This window comes from Apodemus sylvaticus, chromosome 16 (assembly GCF_947179515.1).
Source record: "Apodemus sylvaticus chromosome 16, mApoSyl1.1, whole genome shotgun sequence".
Lineage (NCBI taxonomy): Eukaryota > Metazoa > Chordata > Mammalia > Rodentia > Muridae > Apodemus > Apodemus sylvaticus.
In genome coordinates this window covers 11726925-11754436 of record NC_067487.1, presented here as the reverse complement: position 1 = coordinate 11754436, position 27512 = coordinate 11726925, and the positions used below count along the sequence as shown (strand labels likewise).

The 27512-nt window shown below is 46.4% G+C and overlaps 2 protein-coding genes across 3 annotated transcripts in view; both read right to left on the bottom strand.

Moving 5' to 3' along the window:
* Positions 1-789: 789 nt before the first annotated feature.
* On the bottom strand, positions 790-11390 carry Ropn1l (rhophilin associated tail protein 1 like). The gene is made up of 5 exons (XM_052159681.1): positions 11148-11390; positions 8752-8875; positions 6990-7151; positions 2675-2850; positions 790-961 (listed from the first exon to the last, which is right to left on the bottom strand). The coding sequence occupies exons 1-5, from the start codon at positions 11276-11278 to the stop codon at positions 898-900; spliced, it is 657 nt and encodes a 218-aa protein (XP_052015641.1). The 5' UTR covers positions 11279-11390; the 3' UTR covers positions 790-897.
* Positions 11391-13785: 2395 nt separating this feature from the next.
* The window catches only part of Marchf6 (membrane associated ring-CH-type finger 6), a 69018-nt gene continuing 55291 nt past the window's right edge, over positions 13786-27512 (bottom strand). The window contains exons 21-26 of one of the 2 annotated variants that reach the window (XM_052159460.1): positions 26958-27154; positions 25806-25940; positions 24513-24602; positions 21522-21654; positions 18707-18842; positions 13786-17165 (exon numbers count right to left, since the gene is read on the bottom strand). In XM_052159460.1, the coding sequence (XP_052015420.1) occupies positions 17075-17165; positions 18707-18842; positions 21522-21654; positions 24513-24602; positions 25806-25940; positions 26958-27154 (782 nt within the window). In that variant the 3' untranslated portion in view covers positions 13786-17074. The remainder of the gene's footprint in view (positions 17166-18706; positions 18843-21521; positions 21655-24512; positions 24603-25805; positions 25941-26957; positions 27155-27512) is intronic. The other variant, XM_052159461.1, reaches the window with a different exon arrangement.

The following is a 27512-nucleotide window of genomic DNA, read 5'->3' as shown; positions in this document are numbered from 1 at the left end:
ATTTTATGAAACACCTAGTGACTGGCCTGACATGGAGTTGTCTGAGCAGGCCTGTGTGTGCATGTGGTGATCCTCTGGGTCAGGGGTCGGTGGCCCACAGTGGGGGCTCGACATTCTACCACCGAGTTACATTCCCAAACCAAACTGTCATCTCTCATTCAACCCCATCCCCATCCCAGCTCTATTTCCTGAGCCAGTTCTTGGAATGTTATAGTGCAAAGAGAATACCTTGTGTATCTATGGCTGTATCACCTGTCAGTTAAAAAGCCTTTGGCCTAGGCAAGAGAGAGAGGTGGGACATCCAAGAGAGAGCGAATAAGATTCTGGGAGAGAGCCAGGGAGGACGATTCTCTGGGAATATGTAACGAGGCGCATGCATAGTACCCGAGCACAGGTCACCTGTCCCATGACAGAGTGTAGGCTAGAATAAATGGGATATTTTAGGCTAGTTCTAGGAAGAGAAGGGCCTAGCTATATGGCCACGGTATATCTGGAGTCTGCATCCTATCTCTAGGAGTATGGAGTTGGAAGAACAGGAAATAACATCAACATTATAGGGATGCTCGTCACGGGGCTGAGTGTCTGTGCAGTCTTCTAGGCAGGAAAGGGCCGGACACTGAAAACTCCCCACCCACTCCGTTCCCAGCTCTCGCCAGATCAGTTTACCAAAACTGACGAGCCCCCTGCGAGGGCTCCACCTTCAGTCCTTCCACTGCAGTAAGAAGCAGTGACTACGTGGCCTCCTGAGCACCCGCCATGAGAGAAACAAGTCACAAGTCACAAGGTAATGACAAGCTGTATTTGGCGCCAAGGTTTTTCATAAGCATTGCTTCAACATTAAACGTGTTCCTCTCTGTATTAATGCTCTGCTCTTCAGAGCTGTCTCTTCAAGGCTTCCTATATTGACTTTTTTCCAACGAAGAAGTCCGACAGTCCTATCATGCCATTCTTTCTAGATTCTCTGGATGGGAAACAGACACACCATTAGAAACACTGTCTATCTTTTACAGGATGTAAACCATTTAATAGGATTATCTGGAACACTGGGCACTTAGGTTTCACCAGACTCCTGCCAACAAGCACCAACTCTGAGCAGGACAGCTCCATTTTCTCGCACAACAATGGATGTTTATTTCCAGGTAAGTCATCCATGCTGTACCTTTCGTCTCAGCCCTCAGGAGGCAGACCCAGGCAGATCTCTGAGTTCGAGGCCAGTCTGGTCTACAGAGAGTTCCTGGACATCCAGAGCTACACAGAGAAATCCTGTCTCAAACAACCAATCAACAAACAACAGAAGTCATGTGTGGGAGCTGCTTTATGCTAGGCAGTGATCATCACAGCACACTTGAGACAGCAAGTGACCACTCCAACCTTCCTGGGCCTCCCGCTCACTCTAGCCAGAGTGCTCTCTGCTGCCCACCCCAGGCCAGCTCCTCCCTCCCCCCCCCCCTCTCTCTCTCTGCTAGGACAGATCACACACAGCCTCCCTGTCCGCAGAGGTATAGCTATCAAGGGTATATCAAATGCTCTAAGAACCAAGCAGGCAGCAAGTGGGTGTCAAATGGATAAATTGTGGGGTGGCTAAATGTATCTCCAATAGGTAGACATGTTAGCGACCAGTTCCCTCTATTCAGCTATTAACAAGCTGAAGACGGAGAGTCAGGAGAGGTGGGGCAGCCAGGCAGCTTGGCCTTGGCTTCTGGGAGCTCACAGCACCACCCAGAGCTGCCAAGCACTGCTGACTGGAAGGTCGATGGCTGTGCTTAGCCAGGCTTCTGGTTACCTGGGCAGCCAGGTCCATAAGGCTTCCTCGAACCCTGCAGTGGGGATTTTCCAAGGTGGGTGCTAATGAGGACCTGGCAGGACAGCAGAGATCTCCCCCCTGGCCAGTTAGAGCCCTTATCTTCAGCTGCTCCCCTTAGACGACTATTGAGGAGCCTTGGCTGCCTCCCCACCCTCTCCTGCAGCCAGCCACTCCCACGGAGCCACAGCCTGCACGTCCATCTCCCAGTCATCACCCAGTCTGGCTCCTGTCAGCACCCTCCTCAGCTGCCTTATTTGGCATGGCTGTTGAGCCCCTTTTCCTCCACACATCAGTGACATGGAGTCTCATGTGCCAGGATAATCCTGGGGAGCCTTAGGAAAGACCCAACCTAACTACGAGCTTCCCACATAGAAGCCACAGCCCTCTCAGACTGAGATGACGGGACTCCCACATCACAGAGCACAGGAACAGAGCATCTCTGCATTCTATCAGTGCCGACGGCATGAAGAGCGTGTGTACATGCCACGTGCCAGTTCCTCAAGTCAGCAGTGGTGTGGGTACCACCCGATCCAGGGCCGCAGCCCGGCTACCCACTGCTGCCAATTACTGTGTTTCATGCGTTGGTGAGGTTAGTTCCATCTGTGTCCCTTTTTAATGAGCTAGTTTAAAACTCTGGCAGAATCAAACTTCTTGTGGCAGGACACATTTTCTCCATCTAAAGTCAAGGAAGGCACTGAGAGGGCAGCTGAGGGGCCGTGGCTCTTTCGCTCAGGGTCTCTGACTGGCAGCTCCCCCAAGACTGTCGGCATCTTTGCCTTCCTCCAGGGGCAAGTTCTCAGCAGAGAGAGGTGGGTGCAGGACATTCTCTGACTGTCGATATGCCGGAAACCCACAGAGTACTGTACTTACGACCTCTCTCTTAAATTGGCGAGATAGTTCTCGGTCTCCGAGGCCGGGAGCTCCGGGTCCAGTGCAGACAAGTACTGGTAAACGTAGGCAAACGTCTCAAAGGGAATGCGAGCAGGCCCGCCCTCCGGGTCCGAGGTGAGGATCTCACACACGTTCTTCATGGCCGTGTTCAGGGTCTGGACAGGGAAGGGGACAAGGATGGGACACGGTCAGTCTTGGAGGCACAGAGACGCCAAGCCAACACCAGAGACAAATGCAAGTGTGCTCTGTAAACATCCTTCAGAGTGTGCTCTCCACCTAAGTGACGTCCAAGTGGATGTGTCGCTTCTACAACATAAAGCAGGAAGGCAGGCTTGACCTGGATACAACAGAGCAGACACGGTGATTCACAGAGTTTACACAGAAATGGGAACGACTGTCACAGACAAGGTAAGCATAGCATCTTTAATCATCAGGTTCCTCCACGTGGTTCTGGGTTTGGAGTCTAGGGCCATTTAACCATAACATTTAGTCAGTGCAGCCTGCCCGGGTGCAGACAGACTCTGTGCCATGCCAAGGGGCACAGGGAACTAGTGCCGTCTGAGCGGCCCCTGAAGAGAGCACTGTTGGCAGGAGAGACAGTCCTGTGCGTCTGCCAGTGTCCCTGCTTTAGGACGCTCCTCTCTGACCTGTGAACCTCTTCTCAGACCTGCCTACTGCTCCGCTCCCCACGATGGCATCGGACTGTCCCTGCACCCCACCTTCTGCTGCAACCTGACCACTATCCCTGCACTCTCAGTCCATGCACAGGTTTCTCGTCTTCTTTGGTGGCCTACAGGGCAGCAACTGATGGACTGGGAACAAGGTCGCAGAGAAGCACTGTATGGCCAAGCCTCAAACACTTCCCTCTCGCTCAATTAACCCTTGTTGAAAAAGAAAAAAAAAATGGAGAAAAAAAGTCTATAATAGATTTCTACCTAAAAATATATATAGGAACCAAATTTCCTTCCTTTCTTCTGTACTGAGAGGAATAATGTTTCAGCTAGGGTTTTCTATGCTGCAATTAAAACACAATCAAAAGAAACTTGGAGGAAACGATTTTTGTTTGCTTACATTCCAACTGAGAAGAGTCAGGGCCGGAGCTGGAGCGTTCCCGGAGGCCGCAGCCGATGCAAAGGCTCCATGCTCACACGCTCCTGCCCGGCCTGCTCCCCAGAGCTGGCTCAGTTGGCTGTTTTATATAGCATGAAGGAGCCACCAGTCCGGGGCGGCACTGCACACAGGGAGGTGGCCCTCTCACCTCAGTCATTAATCAAGCAACTGCACCAGGGGCCAGTCTCGGAGGGCTTTTTCTCAGTTGAAGTTCCCTTCCCCTCAATGACTGACTGTAGTCTGTGTTATGCTGATGTAAAGTAGCCAGCACGAGTCAGAACAGCTAGCTGGGAGATATCCCAGGGAGCAAATTTAAAGTTGCTTTGGGTGGCTGTTCTTGGTTGTCAACTTGCCTACATCTGGAATTAACTACAACCTAAGTGTTGGGAAGATACACCTTTAATGTGGCCCGCCTTCAGCTGGAGGCCTGCAGGACAGGGAAGAGGAATGCTGGGCCTCTCTGCCTGCTTGGTCTCGCTCTGGCTGTCAAGCCTGGTCCTTCATTGGCATTAGAGCCTGCTTCTTTGGGATTCTAGAGCACACAAGACCAGCGGAGACACCCGGTCCTATGGACTGAATAACTACTGGATTTGGACTTTGCATAGGTAGACAGCCATTTTTGTTCAGCTCCTCCAGAGAACCTCAATTACTTTGATTATAATGGCTCCTAAGAGAAGCTTGAAGGCACAGGGGCATGGGTGGGCAGAAACCAACAAGTTCAGAGCCTAGAGTGGTCTAGTGTCGGTTCCGCAGCATCCAGGGGACACGACAAGAACAGGCAATGAGCCACTGCTCTGCGCTTGCATGCGCTTGGTCCTCAGCTGTTGCTGCCATTTTTGGGGAGCTTGCGAGACCTCTAGGAGGAGGAATGAGCTAGAAGAAGCTAAAAGACGTGGGTTTCTGAGAGGGGTCAGTTTGAGCCAGAGTCTCTGCTTCCTGATCCTAGGATGTGGACCCACTCACCACCTGCCTTCCTGCCACCGTGGAGCCGGCCACGGAAGCCACCATGCCTTGCCTAGCACGATGGACCATCGTCTCCAGCCGGGACCAGGGTCTGTCTTTGCCCCTTTACCTGCTCCTTGGCAGGCAATGCTACGACAATAAGAACGCCCAGCACACCCGCCAGCTCGCGTCCTCATTTCTCCTATGGGATGTAGTCTTTAGAATGCAGAAAGCCACAACTCCCTTGCCATCCCTACTGTGTGCGTGTGCATGTCCAGGCCACAGAACCCCCTGCAACACGGGCTCCACAAGTGGACTGTGCAGGCAGCTGTGCTGTCAGTGTGCTAACGGCTGTGCTGGCCTTGGGTGCCTCCCTGCCCACACGGCTCATGCTGAAAGGGAGTTCACTGTCCACACACTGGGGAGTAGAGAGTGGGGAAGAACAGGCCCCCATCCGGCCCAGTGGAAGGAAAGGCTCAGGGCGTCCGGCAGACCCTGAGTCCAGAGCCTGCGTGCAACTGGGCACCGAAGAGAATAGAAGGCGAGCAACAGGGTCACTGCCAGGGACACTAGGCTTGGGACAGGAAGGACTGCTGTGTGACCAGTGTGCTTTTTGGTGTAAATTTATCTTCTAACAACAAAGTAGCATAGAATGAAACAGGCCCTCAGATTTGATGTAACCAGCAGATGACGCGCCTTCCTTTACAAAACAGCGCCACCTAGTGTTCCTAGCTGTACATGGCTTGGACTTGTTTTCATGACTTAAATAAAACCAAAATCATGAATTACCCTGTTGTTTTGTTTTGTTTTGTTTTAAGAGCAAACTGTCACACCTATTTTTAAGCGGCATAAACTGTCAATGCTAACCCAAAGTGTTAGGAATTATTTAATTCTATAGTAATGCAAACTTCAGAGTTCCTGATGAGCACACTGACACAGTTTCTCTAATGATCACATTTGCCTTCTCTTTCTTTCCAAGGACTGCTCCACTGGGCAGCACAGCCCCTGTGAGAACACCTGTCAGTGTCTGGGCCTCAGCACAAGGAGCCCAAAGCTGACCAGAAACCACACACACAACCATTGCTGGGCACGCGGCCACCAGCCAGACACTGCCTTCTCTGAAGGGGCAGGGTTCTCTCTGCTGGGGTCCACACTGCAGATTCAGTCACCCGGCCAAAGTCATGCATAAGCTACAGCAGACAAAGGCACCTGCAACGCCACGAGGGATGACGTTCTGGCAGACATCTGCCTAGCTTTCTCCTCATAAATCGAAAACCAGGCCTGGTGGTGTCCTTCCTGGGGCATCTGGGAAAGCCTGCGTCTAAGGCAAAAGCTCCGAGAAAGCAGACAAGATTGCAGGCATGGTAGCTCAGGAGAGGGCCTGCAGCTGGGAGTTTGCCATCAATGCCGCCTCGGTGCCGTTGGATGCAGAGTAACTCTTTGCAAAGTAAAAAGAAACTTGCACATGAATCGACATCACAGGAAGAGGAGACAGGAGCTCGTTCAGTGGTTAGGAGCATTCACTGCCCCTCCAGAGGGCCTGAGCTAGAGACAGTTCTCCATCAAGAGGCTAACAGGGGATCCAGCACACTGTTGTTAAAGATGGACCATGACAGATTATGAGATACATACAGTTAGTACTCAGAACTGTGAAGATTGAAGAAGCAATATAAAATATGTATCCACACAGGAAAAAAAAAAAAGGCTGCTTCTCCTTTTGAAAGCCTTCACAGACACCAAGTGTCCCTTCCCTTCCCTTCCCCTCACCCAAGCTCATCACTCCAGCCTCCCCAGGAGGCTCCACCCACTTCCTCCCACGCCAGCCTCCACCCACCTAAATCCCAGGTTCCTCAACTGAGGACCACGTAACTAGCCACAGTGCCGTCTTATTCCTAAACTGTTGGAGTTATACTGTGATGACGGCAACATTACACCGTGTCTACTAGTTATTAGTACTGGACTATAAGTCAAATGTGATGGAATTTTATGTCTCTTCCCACAGACAAACTCTCACCAGCTTTCAAAATTATACTGCTCAATAAAAGAACGCATTGGAAGATCCCATTTGAGAACCGAACTACATTCCAAGTGTATCCACATTTCCTCTGCTTTTAACATGGTTGGACTTATGGTTCTTAATCACATAATTGAAGTCTAGGAAAACATTAGTTAATAAGATAATCAACACGCTTTTTGTGGACAGATCATGAAATAACATGAAAAGGCATTTGTAGGTACGCACCCCGCCCAGGGAGCTGCATCCGAGTGCTAAGAATTTGATCCACTCTATTTTGTCTTCACACGGGTCCAGATCCAGGATCGCTCTGAACTTTTCTACCGGCAGGCACAAATTTTTCCACTTCTTCTCAAGATCTGGTAAGTCCACATATTGTTTGTGGCTACACTGTTTACAAAACACAATATGACACACTCAGTGAATGTAGAAACCCCATGAAACCAGAAAGATGCTTCTGAAGACTTTTAACTCACAGCAAGTAACCATCACCTAAGGAGAGTTGGGCAGGGGTGCAGGGGAAGGGCATGGCAGGAAGGAGCGGCTAGATGGCTGCTAGCAACATTTCACAAGAGAAGAGACTAGAGCGTGACTCAGTGGGGAAGGTGCCTACACTCACCCTGCTAAAAGCTGGGTGTGGTGGCATATGCTTTGAAATCTGGAGTCTAGTCTTTGGGGTTGCTGGCCTAAAACCTTGTTCTCTAGGTGCAGTCCCACAGTGGCACAGATGCCTATGGCAAGATGACCCTGTAGAGGCTGTCAAAAATGGCAGCTTCTGCCAAAAACATGGTAGCACCACCACATCTCCTCAGCCTGCAGGACATCTCCAGATTGAGGATTGGTGGGATGTCAAGTCCTGAGCTTGGGGAGCTCGGGGATTGGGGGTCCATCACCTTTCCCACCACAGCAGGAGCTAGCCCTGAAGGGTCATCCACGGTGCAGTCCACGGTGACTGCAACTTTCCTGCCTCCACCTACTCCTGTCCCGAGGAGCTGTGCTGGGTGGTGACACCTTTCCTGCCTCAGCCCCCAGCCTTGGTGAAACACCACTGCAGGGGGGGGGGGGCTGTCCCTCAGGAGCGGTCCTCAGTGGCAGCACCACCTCACCCTGCAGCAGAGAAGGCACCTCAGCAAAAGCCAGCTTCAGCAGGGAAGGGCTTCCCACCCCAACCCATGGGCCTGACCCAGGGAAAAGAGGCTGGGGAAAAAAAGCCAACAATCCCTGAGCAAGAAAACCAGCAACTGGGCTGAGGAGGCTTCCTGTCAGAGCTATGCTATTCCTGAGCTCCCATGCCTCAGGGTGCCCTTCCACTGGGATACCTTCTCCCCTCAGAGCTGCATGGTCCCCAGACTTCTGAGTCCCAGGTTACCCTTCCACCTGAGCAGAGACACACCAGGTGTAGTGAGGGACCCTATCTAAAAAATAGGTGGAGAATAAATCAGATATATATGAGTTGACTTCTGGCAAAAAACACACACCACACACTTGTGCATACACATGTACAGGAGATTAAGTACACACACACACACAAGTAAGAGACACTTAAAGGGAAGAAAGCAGAGGAGAGGGGAGGGGAGGGGAGAGGAGAGATGTCCCCTACTGTCCAGAATATTTCCCAGTACAGAACTAACTTCGAAACCAGAGCAGAATGCCCACTGTAATGTTACCTTCCACTCAGGATGCTGAGTTAGGAAGGTCACCTCAGGTTAGAGGATATCTGTGACTATATAGCAAGTTTCTGTCTCTCAAAAAAAAAAAAAACATGAAAACGAATTTGTGGTGGTTTGTTGAACTCTGGTTTACACACACACACACACACACCCACATACACACCCCTCCAACATACATTCACAAAATAAAATCTATACGTGAAAAGCTAGCTCTTGGGGTTCTTTCCAGGAAACAAAGTCAGATTAGAACGTGGCAGGACAGGCCTGGGGACAGTCACAGCATGGGAACAGGAGCCCGTGCACTGAAGAAGCTCACTCACCTGCTTGTGCAGGACTTTCAGGAGGCCCTGGGTCAGGCCTGTGTCAGTCTTCTGTGTGGCCACAGGCATTTCAATTCTGTCCTTTACAGGAAGTGGGTCCCCTCTGGACAGGGCTGAAAAATACCTGGAATGAGAGACATCGCTGAACAGCGTCAGCACACAGGCACCCGAGGCACAAGCTGCTGTGGCAGGAGCTCCCAAGGCCAGCGGACCACACCCAAGCCCCAGGCCCTTGGCTGAGCAACCCCCTTGAGCTTCACTGTGCATGCCGGTTTCTGTCTGCAAAGCAGACGTGCCGATTGCCATCTGAGGGTCCTGGAAGCACCAAGTGACAGAAACGTGTTTGGGAGCCAGGAGAGCCTCACTGAACTGTGTTTGTCTCCCTTGTTGGTCTCATGATCCCTTCCTCCAAGAGCTCTACAAATGTGGACAGAGGAGGCAGAGTCTGATGCTATGTTTCTTTTATTTTTTAAAAAAAATTATTTTTAAATATGTGTGTCTGTGTGTGTCTGTGTATGCGCGTGCGCGCGCGTGAACACACACACACACACACAGAGCTGTGGGTAGGTAGCTACAGGTGAGTGCAGGTGTCCATGCCCTGGAATGGGAGTTACCGCTGGTTTTGAGTTGTGTGACAAGGGTGCCAGGAGCTCCAATCCAGGTCTATTGGGAAAGCAAACAAGCACTGCTAACAGTGCCCCATCTCTCCAGCGCCCCATTTTTCAACAGCTGCTTTCTGAGGTAATTGGCATTAGACACATTCACTTGTAAGTGGTGTAGGCATACAAAGGCTATCACTTCCTACCTCCCATCTTTCTCAGTCCTGCCTGGTTCCCCCCCTCCTGCCCCCTAATATTCCATTCTAGGACTCTGAAAATGATTAGGCTGGAGGCAAAAGAAGCACAGAAATGGTTTCAGGGCAACAACTCGAGTGGATTCCCATCAGATTTGGTCAGCAGGAGGCCTTGTGCCAGGCAGGGTCTTAAGCCACAGTCCTTAATCAAAGAACTTGTAGCCAGGAAGATGAACATGAAACTAAGCACCAGGACAACAAGTATGTATACGAGTCACCGGAAACCATCTAAATCTGAAACATAGGTGGATGTGGATAGAGGGGCTGAGTAGATCAAAGGCACCCTCCTTACTCCTTAGGGTCAACTCCGCCTTCAACTACTAAGACTTTTGTGATCCTTTCTCGGCTTGCAACTACTAAGACTTTTGTGATCCTTTCTGTGGTTTTGTTAATGATCTAAGGAGTCATGCAGATCGCCAGGAGAGAAACAGATGCAGAACTGTGGACCTAAAGGTCCAGGCCGTTTGAGTACCGTGGCTTGGCAGATTCACACCTATTGTCCCTCATCACCAATCAAATGAATCACGGGGTTCTTGGGTAAGGCCTCAAAACAAACAAACAAACACAAAACTATCTCGGAAGTATTACCAAATGTTACAATGGGGCGGAGTCTTGGAGCACAAATAAACTTTCATAAAGGCATCCTAGCCCTTCTAAGGTGTGAGTGTAAGATCGTCTGGGGGTCACTGAGAGAACAGACAGGTGACCCTGACGGAGCTAAATAAGACATCCAAGTCCACATCCGGGTCCGAGGGGAATCCCGAAAGGGGATAACATCCGAAATGCAAATAAAGAAAATATCTAATTAAAAAAAAACACATCCAGGTCCTATCCCCTGGAGCCTGGTGAGTGTCTTATAAGGCACAATTAAGGACTTTAGATGGGGAAACTATCCTGAACAAACTGGATGGCTCCTAAACCTATCACAGGGACCCTCAGCAGAGGAAGGCAGAAGAGAACCCATAGATCGTAGAAGGGCCGTGCAGTTCCAGCAGCTGAATGGACAATGGACGCAGCCACCCCCAAACGCCTGACGCCTCCTGCTTCACATGTGTTGGGGCTTTTACCTCCAGAGCTGTTGTTTTTTTAAAGTTAGTCGAGTCGTTAAAACAGCCAAACGAACGAAACCACCTTAGCTATATAGTTCTGAGAAAGTGAAGCGAAATTTGGCTAAAAGTATTCTCGTGGTTAAAAAGTGGCAGAGTTCTCTTGTAAACGGGAACTAATGAGTGGTACGATTATGATGGTCAGGCCCTGGAGAGGGTTCGTGCTCTTGTTTCTGGAGTGTGAAGGTTCGCTAGTTGTGAGCTGCGCTGGCCAATTTTCTAGAGTGGCAGCCTTGGCCACCTCAGCCTGGCTGGGGGCGGGGAGCATGCGTCAGTTGTTCTGGGCGGTTTCATTTATAACATCCCTGCAACTGATTTTTTTTTTAACTCGGCGGAGCCACTTTGCCCCGCGGTTGGTGTGCAAGCTTTGTTAGTCTACACCCACAACGTAGGCGTCTGTGCTCGGTAACCGGGTGAGGTTCCCAGGCCGGCCTTACCCCGCCGACCACTGCAGCACGTCCGCCGGCTGCGTACGGATGGCAGCCTTGGTGAACTGCTTGAGGATGTCCGGCAGCTCCGGGGGGATGTGGATCTGCTGCGCGCAGAACATGGTGTCGGGCAGCGGCATCGCTCTGGGCAGACCGCGGCGGCCAGGGACGATCCGCTGTGCTGCGGGGAGGGACTCGGCGGGCTCGCTTCTGACCGGCTGCTCCGCCCCCTCCAGCAAACTGAGGCCCAACCGCCCACAGCTCACAGAGCGCGCGATTGTGTGGCGTGCGGTTTCCAGGCAACCAGAGCTGCGCAGGCGCACAGCCTCGGCGGTGAGCAAGGGGCGGACCTCAGGCCCCTGGTCGCTGTGACCAATGAGTTACCACATGGCTAGTTTTCCTAAACCGCCAAGGTTGCGCTAATCTGGACCCCGGGAGGTCGCAAACTGTGTGCTGATGAGACTAGAGTCTCGGCTTGGCGTCTCCATCTGTGACTCCATTTGGTCCACACACCCACTGTACGAATACACATTTCCAAACCAAAGCAGCTTTGGCAAAAAAATACTTAGTTGATAAGACTGGGAAATCAAGGACTCTGACACTATTGACAGAAATGCGCGCATATCTGGGGACTGCAGACTTAGCAATATAATTTATCCTAAGGGGGAAGAACTAGGTATAAGGAGTAAATAACATCTATTATGTAACTTGGTAGGCTAACTTCTATTAAAACCTTTATCATGGTCTCCAAAGGAAAACAACACAATCAGGCAAAACCGACATAGTTAAAAGCTGATGCGGTTAGGGACTGCAGGACTCAGGCTGAGGTTCATTTGAGCTGGGGACTGGAGACCAGCCTGGGACATTTAGTGTTTCAAGAAGCAACAGATCTGTCACCACCACACCAACACTACTACACCACAGAAATTAGGCACATGACTGGTGAAGCTGAAAAGACTTTAAAACGATCTGGGTGTGCAGGTGTCTGTTCTTTTTACTCTTAGAAGTCCCTTAGGTATAAATTGTGACAATTTAACTTTTGTTTTCTTGAGTTGTATTTTGCTGTTGAATCTAAAAAAATGTGTGCCTAGCCCACATTGAGCTAATTTTTTTTTCCCTACAGAAGCTACCATTGGGTTTTTTTCTGAGAACTAGTTCGTTTGTACATATCTGTAGTTTGAATGTTTGCTTTTCATTCTGTCACCAGCCCAAATCACAGTTTTTTCAGCATCCATGGGCTGTTGTGGAGAATCCACTGAGTACATACACACGAGAGTGCCTGCTTGACCAGACACACTATGCCAGGAAATGGCCTCCTAAGCAAAGAACAAGCGGGTGTGGTCCCTGAGCAAGAGGCTCCTCCCTCCTCCAAGCCCGTCCAGAAGTACAAATGAACAGGCAGAAACTCTTAGGCATTGTTATATAAGCAAAGAAGATTAAAAAAGTAAACGCGATGGCTAGACAACATGAACTGATGCAGAGGGGCCGTGTCTTGGTGACAGTCTACCAGCGGCTCGCAGACAGCAGCAGGAGGCTGGCGGAGGACTGTGTGTGCACAGACCGAGAGCCCACTGAGGAAGCAGCCAGGTCCCAGCGGTCTCCCGAGTCCTGTGTGCTGGCTAGGGCGGCTGACTTCTCTCTCCCCCATCTTCTGGTTACTATCTGCTCTCCACTTGCAGTCCTGGGGGGCAGGCATCTTCTGTCACTTGACACATCGACTCTCCTAATCACTGTTTCCCACGAAGAGATAACCATTTTTGAGTACTGATTTCCTTTGGTGAGGCCTTTTTTTTAAAAAAAATTATTATGTGTAAGTACACTGTAGCTGTTTTCAGACACACTAGAAGAGGGCATCAGACCTCATTATGGATGGTTGTGAGCCACCAACCACAGTCGCTGGGATCTGAACTCAGGACCTTCGGAAGAGTAGTCAGTGCTCTTAACCTCCAGCCCCTCGGTGAGGACTTTCAACGTCACAGATTAAAGACGCCTGTGGTTCAAAGAGCATTTTCCCACCACTCCTATATTAAACATGTATTTAATTAGGTGGAGATGAGAAAAATGTTGGAAGCTTTTGAAAAACTTGAACTTAGAAACAGAAAAACTAGAAATGTCCCTGAAACCAAAAGATCTCACGATCATAAAGGAGAAAAGGTCATGCAATCCTTGCGTTCTCAGGCACGCAGGCAATGGCATAGAATGGCTCCTGACATGTCTTTTATCAGGCTCCAGCCCAAAGCGATGGCTCACACAGGGTGGAGTAGGAAGTGGGCAGCAGCGTCTCCGCGGCCCGAGTGGAGAGAGGCTTCACTCACCCTTCCAGTAGACATGTTCTCCATTCCCGTGCATGAGCAGGGACAGATGTGTCCTCAGCAGCCACTTTACACACATGGTCAAAGCGCACAACGGAACTATGGAGCTTCAGATAACTGCTTTTCTTTCAACTCTGGATACCTAGATATTCTTTTGGGGGTGGGGCCTTTCTGTCACCCAGGCTAGCCATGAATTTCTGGACTCCAGCAATCCTCCTGCCTGTGTCCTAGCTAGCTGGGCTACACACACGTTCCACAGTACAGCCTCATACTTCCAGGAACTAAAAGCGATCTTACATCAAAGTAAAAACACACAATCAAAAAGAAAACGAGGCTACAACTAACATTCACTTTATTCAATTCTGTTCTCTTAACTCAGAAGGCAACAAACGACCACGTAAAAAAGGGAGCATTTTTTTAATATATACACATAAAATTGATCTGGGTCCAGGTGTCTACTGTAATAGAAACTGACACCCACATCACTAAGTGCCCTGGCTCACTCTACAACAGACACCCCAGGCCTTAGCCATTCGTTTCCATTCAAGGTTCTCTAGGACTGTCATGATTACAAAATGAGGCACTCAGACAGACAGACAGACAGGAATGGAGACATTCATATACATGTATACTGTCTTATTTTTATATTAATGCCAAAGCTATTATTGGAGAGTATCTGAAGAAGCCCTTACTCATGACAGCTGTTTAAATGTTTGACACAGCAGCAATAAACTGAAACAAAACATCTGATTGGCAGGGCAAATTAAGTGTGTGGCTAAAGGGCAATTTAAGCAAATAATTTAAAGACCCTTCATAGATGAGGTCTTTAGTAACACTTCAGTGGTACTATCTCTCCCCTTGATAATGACTGAACAGTTATGATCCTAGGGGATTGTTTTAAACAAGAACTTTGAACATCACAATGTAAAATGAGGCATCACAGTAACTAGCCTGATATTCTCCATCTCAGAGAGGAGAGGAAGGAGCTAATTTGGAGCACCGTGACTAGTGCCGAGTTCTTGCATAATGGCACTGGCTCCTGTGTCTGCAAACACAATAGGGTACAAATGTCCAATGCATATTTTGTGTTTGTATTTAAAAATTCATCAGCTCGACCTAAGTTTAGGAATATACTTTAATGGAGCATTTATTTGTGCAACACAGAAGTGACAGGTCTGATAAACTCATCAGGGGACAGTCACTCTGTCCCTTGAGGGGAGGGACTGTCTGAGAATTCATAGTAATATCAAATATACTGAATTTGAAACGAAAATTATTGTTCAATACATGTCCTATCACCTTTCCCCCCACAGAGAATGGAAGTGGAGTCTGGGACCACAACTATAAACATGGAACTTTAAGGCTAGCTACACACAAATTTTACATTGGCATTTTCTTCAGTTTTTATCTAAACTATTAGTACATTGTAGTTTAAAAATCAAACCATAATTTGTTAATAATGAACAACTATACATTTCGAAGTGACCATTTGATAATTGGTCATGTAAAACTAATCCCAAGTGGTGATTTGTCTTCAAATTATCAATAATAAAGCACAAAGGTCTTTCCTAGTAAACTTCCTTCAAGGCTGGGTGTTAGCCCAATTCAAAATGATGCACAACTCCTTATATAGTTCCTGTAAAGACAGGCAGCAAATAGGAACACCTGAACTGAGGGTTTTAAATGTTTATGATATTGCTGAATAAAATCTGTATGTCACCCTAGCAAATGTTCTACACAACAAATCCTCATGAGGATATTATCTGAAAGCCACTGGACAAAGCACAGCGGTAAACCCAGGAGGAACTCCTCAGGAAGAGAGCAGGGCCCCCCACAGTAAAATGGGGCAAGCTTTGGTAATCTGTACTGTTTGTTTTCAGCAAAACATCTAATAAGGTTCACTTAAAACTCCAGATGACTAAGAATGTTTAGCTTTTTGTGGGAGATCCATAAATTCTTTAAAATTAAAAATGAAACCTGAATGTTGTATGCTCAATACACCAGTATTTTTTTCCTCAAAGACTGGGTTTTATAGACATATTCCCATTTACAGGTGGCACTGCATTTTAAAAATGCTAATTCTCTATGGAAGGACAAAGTCTGAGAGTGAAGGTAGACTCTGGAGAGAAAAGCTATTACAAAATGACAGTGTTAACACTGGGTCCACAGCAAGCACTGTCTTTGTTTTTTAAAATATAATGCTTTAAAACAAAGTATTTGCTTATCACTTAGTGAATTTAAGAACAACAAAAAGACAAAAATCAAAAAATGAACAAAACCAGAAAGCATTGCTCTTAATCTTTTGTTTGGCTTTGTATCTGGAGGTGGGGGCGGGCCCTCAGACCTTTCCAACGTGGGTTTAATACTCCATGGAACTCTACAGTCTACAAGAGCATCTAGCACTATCCTTACAATACACCTTCACCATGAAACACTTGGATGACATACAGCCATCTCAATGGTTTAACTTTAAAGAGAATCCTGGGCTGGGGAGCCAGGTTTCCTCTGAGTATGCGAGTCTCTCAAATCTCACAGCATTTTTCCAATGCAACTCTTCCCCATGGTGAAGACCAACTCAGTCTGCTTCCTTTCAAACAAATAAAACTTGGTTTTATTTGCAGTTTATTGTAAACAACTGGCTTTAAGAACAGGGGTTTCCTGGTGTAGTAACTGAGCCTCAGCTAAACAGCATGGCAGGATATCCCACTCATCTTCCCTGATGCAGTCAGCCTCACACCACGGCCTAGGGCCTCAACCTGTCACACTGGTATTGTTGGTGACGGACGTTGTCCTCTTAGCTTTCTCATCTGGCATGACACTTTTGGCCACTGCTGACAAAATGAAAGAGCTGTATGGAAGGGGAGGAGGCTAATAAAAATCTTCATTTGTAGTTTATCTTTCTAAGTATAGACATGCCCCTAACAAGCACAAAAAACCCAACTCCCAATGCTGATCATTAGGAACATTAAATTATCAAAATTAAAAATAATTTTCTCATCTAGCACAACATAGTATACAATATTACAAATACAGACACATGAAAACAATCAGGCAGTAGAAAATGTACAACAGCTTTGGTGTTACATGTAATAATTTCCAAACACGACTATCTGCGAGGCACTCTGCCCACGTCCCTTACCACAGGCTCCACTGCTCGATCGGCTCCTGGTAAGGACGAACCAGGCAAGGACAGGATGCAGCCACCTGGTGAGAACCGCTGGCAACGCCATGCACTGTGCTCCGAAAGATGTCACTCAGTATCGCCTACACACTACTGCTCTGTGGCACATTACCTGTCGAGATCACAGCAGGTCCAAAATAAAGTGACAACTAGATTTAATAAATTAATATACATTTGTTAAAGATGTACAATGCACATTCTGTTTAATCCAAGGTTTTAGGGCATCGAGGAACTCCTATTTACACATGTACAGATCTCAGACAGCAGTGATGTCGGCAGGTGCAGGGAGGAGCAGGTGCCGATGCGCTGCTCTCTGAATGCGGAGGACAAGTCAAGTACATTAACTTAGACAACGCTGAGATCACAGGAGAATCTCCAAGAGAGAAGTCCACAACAAAGGACACGAAAGGCAAGGAGAAGCTCAAGGAGCTGAGACAAGCACTTTATTCTTGGGACGACACTGGAGGTGCTGTAGACGGGCCTTGCTTGCCAGATTTGCGCTCATAGTTCACCAGGCGCTGCCCCACAAGGTACCTAGAGCACAAAAACAGGGTTGTCACTCTCCTGTGTGACTCACACAGACACTATTCTCCAGCGACACCTTGTTAACTGTATTCACATCAGCTCACTAGCAACCTTTCAAGAGGCAGGACAGAGGGGTGTCTAGAGAGAGCACAAAGGCCAGCGCCCTGGAGGAAGGTCTTATGTAAAGTGTGGTTTGTAGGAAGGCCCAGAGCTGTGGAGACTGCACAGCATGTACAGTGGTGGGGCCTTTATTACACTGGGGAGGTTAGGAGTCCTCGTCACTATAGACCCCTTGCTGACCAAATGGGTGCAGGGCATTTCCTTTGTTCACTTTGCCAGGGTTTGCGCTTTACAGGTCACCTTAGTGCTGAGATTTTAGGAAGGAGACTACAAATAGTACAGGCAAGTAGCTGAGATGGGGAAAGAAGCAGGACTTGAAAACCTCTTGTTTAGAGCAAAGGAACAATGAGGTGCAGATTACAGGGAGGTCAAAGGTCGCTAGTGAGAGTAAATCTACGTCAATCAACAGAGTGCTGTGTCCTTGCATGCATTGAAGGAGGAAAAGGCCATGGCAAACAGGGTGGGCTACAGCAGTGAAGTATGGGGTAGTGTGCGGGGAGCCTCCTTGAAGAGGCTGACACCCCCTCCCCCCGCCCCGCCAGGCAAAGGGCAGCAGGCTGTCAGAGCTGAGCACAGGCATGAAAGCCCCCACTGCAGGCCCCAGGACAGACCTGGAGGGGCCTCTGAAGGCACACACTTGTGAAAAGTGGGGTCTGCATGCGATGAGTGGTCAGGAACAGGGCTGGGACCTCAGTTTACTTCTTAGTGACACAGAATGGTGGTGTGATGCCACATGGTTATTTTGAGAAAAGGAGAGCATACAAAGCCCTGTGATGGAGGCCTTGGCACGTGGTAAGCAGTTCAATGCAGCTGTCACCGGCTTCTCACGATTACCTTCTAACTCTGACTGACACCTAGCACTTTTCTGTCAAGGCATACAAGCCTTAAGACACACATCTCTCAGCTTCTGCCGACGTCAGTGTTGATGTTCAGGAGGTTCTCGCCATCCTGCTTCCTTATCCATCGTCATCTCAGTGTCTGACTCCTTTCCACATGACCACTGACTTCTTTTCTTGAACTTAACCCTTCCCTCCTCACCCCACTGCTCCTCTGTGACAGTGTTATTTAACAGAACACACATCATGTGTGGCCTTGTGTCACTGTGGGGTGAGCTTTGAGGTCTCCTATGCACAACCACCTCCAAGCGTGGCTCACAGTCTCCTGCCGCCGTCTTCCGATCCAGATGTGGAACTCTCAGCCTTCTCCAGCTCCATGTCTGCCTGCTCGCTGCCATGCTTCCTGCCATGCTGATAATGGGCTAAACCTCGCCACTGTGAGCCAGTCCCAGTTAAATGTTTTCTTTTGTAAGAGTTCATAAGAGTTTAAGAGGTCATGGTGCCTCTTCATAGCAATAAAACCCTAAGACAAGCACAAAATCCTCAAAATGACATCATCTTAAGATGGCTAGATGAACAGAATTCTAGACTTACTTGTCATTTTTAATGTGTTCATAAAGGCGCTTAAACTGGCGGACCTGGAAGGACAGGATTCCCATCAGCACGACAACCATCAATAAAAATGGGTAAATCCGCCGGTGAACTAAGTTCTGCATTTCTGCAGTAACACCTGTAAAAAACAAAGACAATTTTACTGTGAACTAAGTTATGCATTTCCACAGTAACACCTGTAAAACCAAACTAACACAATTTATTAAAACAACAGAAAATGGACCAATGAGCCTGTGCAGTAAGAATGAAGCCTGGTCTTTCTGCTATCCTGGCTTCTGTGGAGGCCTGCTGGGAACAGGGCTTCTAAAAAAGGCAAGTTTGAGTGGAAAGTTTTGGTACAAGGCCATTTTTGTCGGCTACAAGTCAGAACCAAAAGAGCACTTGGCTCTTCTTAAAACTGAAGGTGTTTATGCCCAAGATGAAACTGAGTTCTACTTAGGCAGGAGATGTGCTTATGTTTATTTGTGTATAAAGCAAGAAAATAATAGTGACGCCAGGGAAGAAACTCAGGTCTACGGAAACCTAGCATGGATCACTCCAACTCCAAAGCAACCTTCCTACAATGACCACCGGACATAGAATCCCTGTGATGCTAGTCCCTTCCCAGATTTAAACTAATGGAGAGTAAATAAATAAAAATGGTTTGTTTTTATGCTCTTGTATTTTTTTTCCCAAGAAATCGAGGGTGATGCCTGGCCTTCCTCTAGGAAGAGGACTCTGGGTGTGGCAGAGAAACTGCAACAAACATTCTGCTAGACTCAAGCACTACCTTCTGCTTCTCTCTTCTGTGGAATAAGGGAGTGCAGGCTGGTCTCCAGGAGTGTCATCAAGTGCAGCTATCCTGACTCCACAAGCAGTTGGTCGTTCATGTATTTCAGCTGTGTCACATTAAAAACCTAAAATCCTGTGCTCTTGTAGAGCAGGGAACAGGTGCTTGCCAGCCTCTGTGAAGTCTTAAGTGCAGGAATAAAGACTGTGCCTACACAATGGAAGAGCTGACTAGGGATGTCAAATGGTAGAGTGCTTGGCTAGTATGAACTGAGTCCTGGGTTCCATTCCCTGCACCACAGCATAAAACCAGGCATAATGGAGCACACCTATAACCCCAGTGTGGCACTTTAATAGGAAGTGGCACTATTAAGAGGTATGGCCTTATTAGAGCAAGTGTGTCACTGTAGAGGCAGATTTTGAAGTCATTATATACTCAGGCTACACCCAGTGTGACACACAGTCAGTCTCTCCTGTTGCCTTTGGATGAAGATGTAGAACTCTCAGCTCCTTCTACAGTACCATGTCTGCCTGGATGCTGCCGTGCTTCCCACCATGATAGTAATGGACTAAACCTCTGAAATTAAGCCAGCTCCAATTATGTTTTCCATAAGAGCTACATTGGTCACGGTGTCTCTTCAACAGCAATAAAACCCTAAGACAGCCAGCATTAGGAAAACACAGGCAGGAGGATGAGAAATTCAAGGTCACTGTCATCTACTCAGCAAGTTCAAAGGCAGCTTGAGATCCCGCCTTCCCATACTTCCAAACACAGAATATCAAAAAACATGTATTCATTTTTATAATACTCAAATACTTCCTTTTCAAAGTTTAGCCAGTGAGTTTTAACTCTTCTTTCACATAGGGGAGGCTTTAAAGGCAGAAGAAGTATTTCAAAGAAGAAAGAGACTAAGCCTCACAACTGGTTTAATCCAAACATCACTCCTCCACTGTGGAGAAAGACCCGTGTACTCTGGAGCCCAGCACAGCTCGAATCTTCCTCTCCTTAAAATCTAGTTTGTAGAAGATGCTCAATCACTATGAACTTCAATTTCCTCATCTCTAAATTGAAATTGATAAACGCTACACAAAGTCCTCTAAGCACAATGTAAAGGAGTTGGGGAGATGGGTTAGGCAGTGGAGGGCCTGGCTCTGACCCCTGAACCTACACAGAAGATCTTGGCCTGATGATCATGTTTGTACTAGCATTGCTGCAGAGGCAAAACCACAAACCCTTAGGGTTCCATGGCCAGCCAGCTTTGCCTAAAGGTGAGTTCTGGGCCAATGAAATAACGTCTCAAAATAAGGTAGACAGTTCCTTATTGTTTCCCAAGTAATACTATGGGAAACTGCTCTAACACACACACACACACAGACACACACACACAGACACACACAGAGTAATAACGTGTGTAAAGCAGCGAGACAGCGACAGTTAGCACTCCACTGTTAACTTCATTCATTTACTCCCATTACTCCTTTTGTCTCCAGGGCAGGAGCACACGCCTTTATCCCAGTACTCGGGAGGCAGAGGCAGGCAGCAGTTTGAGGACAGTCTTGTCTACAGAGCTAGTTCCAGGACAGCCAAGGATGCACAAAGAAACCCTGTCTTGAAAAACAAAAAACAGCAAAAAGTGCTTCCTAAGAGGTACAATAAAATCTATTTTCCCCCTTTTCACTGAGACAGGATCTTTACGTGTAGCACAAACTGGTCTCAAACTCACAACCTTAAAGCTTCAGCCTCCTGAATGCTGGGATTACTAGGCATGCATCACATACTAAGAAATTTCTAATATACACATGAACATGTATGAAAAGATTTAAGTGTGGAAATCAAACTGTAATTCTTAAGTCTATATACTATCAATGGGAAAACTATAATATACCTCAATAAAAACACTATAAAAAAGAAATAGGATATTCTAAACAGCCAGAATTGCAGCAAACTTTTTTGAACTTTGTGTGTGTGTGTGTGTTAAAAGTTTTAATGAAAGTACTCTTTGAAAGGTTCACAAGCAGCATTACCCACCTAGTAAAGGAACCACACCAGAAGCTATGACGTACGGTATGCACAGGGAAAGTAAGAGCACAGAGATCACTGGAGCCGCCAGCTTACGAATGATATAGTGAAGATCGATGTTACGAATGCCATTTGCGTAAACCTGAAACATTGAAAAGTGATGGTTAGGTTGTGGGCCATTGGAATGATCAGCAAATAGAGGTGACTGCTCCCAAGACCAACCGTCGTTAGATTCCTGGGTCCCACCTGATAGCAGGCAAGGACTCAACCTGTCCTTTGACCTTCCCATGAGTGCTGTGGCACGCAGGAAACCCCAATTACCTTAGAAAAAAGCTACTATATAGTATTACAGGAAAAAAATGAATCAAAATAGGAAACCCTGAGAATAGACAACACTGTTGTGAGGGAGGGAAAACCTAGAACTACCTCATGTTCTTCTCTCGGCTTCACTCACAGCTCCTTGGAAGCCAGGGTATAGTCCAACTTAACCCACTACTCCAACATCTGCAGGACAAACAGACTAGCCTCTGCAGACATCTTCCATCTCTAACAGTAACCCAAATGCATTAGCGCTAAGGAGCAGGCACCCCAGGGTTTCTCAATGGCCCTAATTACTGCAATTTCTCACCCTCACGACCCTGTCCCCTTCCTCAGTCTAAAATAATGCATCACACAAGGGGAGCCCACAAACATCATCATTTCTTAGCTCCCAGTTACTAATAAACTCTATTTCTAGACTTTGAAAGGTGAGTTTCAATTGGGAGACTTTCCAACAGTCAGTCTCCTCTTTCTGTCCTGAAGGATATGCTGCCACAAGCACACAGCGGCCTTCTGGACTATTTCCTGGCCCCACTCTTGGTCTAAGAATCAATGGCTGGAAGGACCAAGACTACTCTGAATGATTTTGTTTACACTGGGCAGAGAAAGAGAAATACTTCCTTTGGGTGGATCTTAACTGTCAGAGACCTTACCTTTCTAGCAATTTCCTAAAAATAAAAAGGCTGAGCTATCTCTGAGTACATTTTCTAGAAAACTAAAGTTTAAAGAAGAATGTACTAAAATATCTAATAGGGCTATATGGATAATGTTTGTGTTTTCTGAAATGAGCTATCAGTGTTCAAAAGCACAATCTTCTCTTCTTCTAGGTTAGCACTATGATAGCCAAGGTACATGATAGTTTCCTATCAGAGCAGATGGTCTTAGATGCTCTGTAATCAGAGTACTCCTAGCCAGGTGGTGGTGGCGGCGCACGCCTGTAATCCCAGCACTCTGGGAGGGAGAGGCAGGTGGATTTCTGAGTTCAAGGCCAGCCTGGTCTACAGAGTGAGTTCCACGACAGTGAGTTCCAGGACAGCCAGGGCTATATAGAGAACCCCTGTCTCGAAAAAACCAAAATCCAAAAAAAAAAAAAAGGGGAAAAAAAACAAAAACAAAAACAAAAACAAAAAAAACAAAACCACACACACACACACACAAGAGTACTCCTAAGCAGTACTGCCCCATCTGTCATATGAACAGTAACTTCCTTTCATCTAGTACAGCTTAGAAATATGAATACTAAGTTTCACCGGAACATTTGCGCGGGAAAAGGCCAGGGTCAGCTTAGCCTCCGCTTCAGTCCACATTGTAGACATTTGAACTTGCTGGCCAACCTTCAGTGAGTTCCGAGTGACTGGCACAAACCAAACCAGAGTAAGCACGCAGCACGTTGACATCCTTGGCATATGTGGTTTCGGGTGGGGGGCCACTGAAAGCAGGTCATGCAGGAAAGCACCCCTCCCTCCTGCCCCTCTGTACAGGGACAGACAGTATGAAGGCAGTTCCCCTCCTAACCCTTACTGAGAAGGGCAAAGGTCAACTATAACAACTCAGCCTTTGTAGGCCTACCTAGAAAGGACCAGAGAAAACAACATTGATAAGCCTCAGTATGTACTGCCCCTAGGCCTTCTAAAACAGGGCCCCCTCGGCCCAGCTGTCCCTGAACAAGCTATCCAGCTGAAGATGACTTTGAATACATGAGGCCCCTGCCTCCACATCTCCAGTGCTGCAGCTGAAGGAACACAGCAGCAGACATGGCTAGTAACTAGACTTATCAACATTTGTTTCTCCTATCCCAGGAGGCCAGCTGCAGTTTCAAATTCCCATTTCTTTTGGCTTATAAGGTCCTTAAAAATGTGTTAATGTTTCTTAAAAACATTGTTATCAGCTAGAATTCAAAGCTACTTCTTTAATAATTACTCATTCTCAATAAATATTTTAACAGCCATAATATAAGAAAACAAAAGTGCCTCCTCTTTTTAAAAGGAGAAAGAGGCAGGCAGACTTCCAAGTTCATGGGAAGCCTGCTCTAGAGAGTGAGTTCCAAGACAGCCAAGACTAAACAGAGACACCTGGCCTCAAAACCCACTACCCTCCCCAAAAAGGAAAAAGAGGCCAGTAAAAGTTGATCAAATGGGTAAAAGCACTTGCTATGCAAAACCCTGACAACCTATTCAATCCCCAAAACTCACAGTGGAAGGAGAAAACCAACTCCCAGAAGTTGTCCTTACATAGGTGAACTTGACAGAGACAGACAGACAGACAGACACACACACACACACACACACACACACACACACACACTTTTAAAAAAGAAAAAAAGCTAGCTGGGCAGTGCTGGTGCACGCCTTTAATCCCAGCACTCTGGGAGGCAGAGACAGTCGGATTTCTGTGTTCTGATTTCTGTGTTCGAGGTCTACAGAGTGAGTTCCAGGACAGCCAGGGCTACACAGAGAAACCCTGTCTCGAAAAAAAAAAAAAAAAAAAAAAATCCAAAAACCAAAAAAACCAAAACACCAAAAAAAAAAAAAAAAAAAAAAAAAAGAAAAGAAAAGAAAAAAGCTATATGTGCACACTAATGAAAATAGAGCTCAGAAAAGCAGAAACATAAAAACAAAAATTCCATTAGCTAACTACAACCATGACTCATTTCAAAGTCTCTATGAAGTTTTGGCTTCTTACCTGTTCAATGACAGTTTTCAACCACCACTGAGGACCCATAAGAGTTATCGCTGCGATGATTTTGGCATGCAACACTCCCAGTGCCCAGTCCTACAGTTAAGAGAAAAACCAAGAATACTTAACACATCTTCACTGACCTCAAAGGTAAGCCTATCAAAAAAGCTGTTTAAGTTTTACAACAGAAACTGCCCAGGACTGGTAACACTTAGCTACGCTACTGATAGCTGTTAGTTTCTGGGAGACACTCTGTTCTCTTTAAGAGCTCTACCGTGGCTGAGTAAAAGCCACACATCCAAAAGTACTTGGGCAGTTCATATTTGATGGATTAAAAAGATCCCCACCCCCAAGGCCACAGGTTAGGGTTCGATGGGAAGGGGAAGTGAATCTTCGAAGAGTGGGGTGAAGGAATGAATATGATCAAAATACACTGTACAAATCTCAAAGGATCAATAAAAATTGAAGAGATTAATATGTAAAAGCTCAAGTTGAAGACAATAGTCTTGTATGTTTTAGAAATCTCCATTATTTCCTCAAGAAAATATAGACAAGTCTGGGCATTAGTAGAGACCCCAGTAAGGAAATAAAATGAATGCTATTATTTAATCAGCTGTGATTGTTACTTTTCCTGTGCTATTACTTTGGCCTGAAAAAACTTATGTTGCAATAAGATATTTTTGGCCTAAAGAAGTTATTCCAAAGGCTTGTGCTCAAGCTCAGGCATTTGTGGTTTTCCTGAGCTGTTACCAGATCCAGCCTGTTTTCTATTCCTACGACCACTGAACCAGGGTAGGGGTACCCTGCCTCCAACCCGTCTCCTGCAGCTAGTCAGTCACCACCCCGCCCCTCATCTCATGGAGACATTTTAGACAGCGTACATCAAACCCTACAAGCACTAGTCCCTGCTTAGAACCCTAAAACCTTACCACGGCACAAAATACTCCTTTAAACTTTTTTAATTTCCTTACTTATTTAGGGAGGTGGGGAGCGAGGGCGCCCCACAGCACATGCACGGTCAAGACAGCTGTGTGGATCAGTTTGCCCATGTGAGTTCTGGACAGCAAGCTCAGTGCAGGGCAATCTTTTAATCATAAAATATACCAGGAACGGAATTTATATGGCTTTTATTTCTTAAAAGCAAGACTAAAAGAAATAATTTCAACAACTTTACAAGGGTTCCTAAAATAAAAAATCTTCCTAAAACAACTGTGTCAAATAAACAAAAAATACTAAAAAAGGTATTTTTTCTGATGCCAAGTAATTAGCAATAATCACAAGGATAACACACATACTTACCTGCCAAGGGTAGAAAAGGGGGGTCTGATCAAGAGGGACCCTCAGAGGAGCAACAATAACCAGCTCAAACAGGAGCCCCAGGAGCAGCGGGACGACCCCTGCCAGCAGCACCGCCACTATCAACGTCTTCATTATCTAGTCGGAACAGACACAGAAGCATTACAGAGGATCTTTCTTCTTGACAAACTGTGCTCCACTTTCAGGCTTGCTTTCCTGTTTGACCTGATTCCCAACACATTTTTATGTTATATATTTCAGAGGAAGGTTTTCTTTTTTTTGGAGACAGGGTTTCTCTGTGTAGTCCTGGCTGTCCTGGAATTCACTCTGTAGACCAGCTGGCCTCGAACTCAGAAATTTGCCTGCCTCTGCCTCCCAAGTGCTGGGATTAAAGGCTTACATGGCATTTCTGAAGATAGGATAAATTACCAAATACAACTAAACTTAGCTGCTCTCTGTATTTTAAATATAGGTAAGTGGTTCATTACTCATGGACTAAGTAGCAATTCAACCCCCTTCACTCAATCTACAATAAATCTCTCACTATAGATATACATGTTATCAACACATAATTGTACAATGATGGAAACATGGAATTTGCTAGTCTGATTAGAACAAGCTACATATTCATAGGCATATGTACCAGGTTAACATGGTACAATAGTATGTGCAAATACGTTTAAAGCAGTAAAATGGCTTCTGCATAATATAAACGTATAAACTCCAAGAGAAAGCAAAATATAAAGTAAGCCTCAAAATGCAGAGCTGATTACCCAAGTGACTAGGCAGAGATGTGCCCTACCATATTTACTAGCCCAGCCAATTGGTGTGTACAGGAATTCATTCCACACTCAGAAAAGGACTTCCTGTGTGAAATCAGGAGTTTTGAGAATGACTTCCCTAACTTGTGCATTCCCATCTCCAAAAGCATTTTCTGTAATTCTTAGTTTTTTCATGTTGACTCTTAAGTTTATCTGGGTACATTTTGAACTATGGTTCAAGTGAAATGGAACGTTACCATCTTAAACAAATATGCTTTCTGATAAAAAGATAGTTCTCCTGAAAACTAGTAACACAGTAAGAAAACAAATGGGAAATAGCTGTTAAAGTATTTACTACCATCAATAAGATCAATCTCTTGTTACAGAGACCTACCATGAGGGACCACTCTTTAACCTTCTGGAAAATCACTCTTCGTCCCTGGGGCATCCAGGCCACCAGCACCGTCACAGCCCTTATGGTTAGCCAACACACATAGAGACCACAAGCAGCTGTGTACAGCTCATGGATTTTGGCAGTCCCCGTCCAAAATGACATTAACCAACGGCCAGCAAATACTGAAAATAGAAAGGCTGACAAATGAGACATGTGGCTAGGTAAAGAGAACTGTAATCTTGACATTCTATAAATATTTTCACATCAGAATAAACAAAACCAACCAACAACCCTTTAGGAAATAGAATGACTTGATTAAGAAACACCCAAAACACAGAGAGTCAATGAGCTGATTGTCCTAGAATATGCATTCTCATCTGCCAGGCCATTTACTAATTTATTCTGGCCTGGGATGTTATGAGTATTAGTGCTTCTGCTATTTTTATTGCCAACTGAAATTATTATGCTAATAGGATAAAGATACAAGTTTTCTATTATTTGTGCTATCAATACTTTATCTAGAAACATTACAAACAATTTGGGTTTTCTCCCAAA

Excerpts from the sequence above, each read along its gene's own strand:
- Ropn1l (XM_052159681.1), bottom strand. The coding sequence starts at position 11,278 with ATGCCGCTGCCCGACACCATGTTCTGCGCGCAGCAGATCCACATCCCC. Across the intron at positions 7,152-8,751 it reads TGAAAGTCCTGCACAAGCAG|TGTAGCCACAAACAATATGT; the intron begins GTGAGTGAGCTT and ends TTTTGTAAACAG. Across the intron at positions 2,851-6,989 it reads GATGCAGCTCCCTGGGCGGG|ACCCTGAACACGGCCATGAA; the intron begins GTGCGTACCTAC and ends TTCCCTGTCCAG.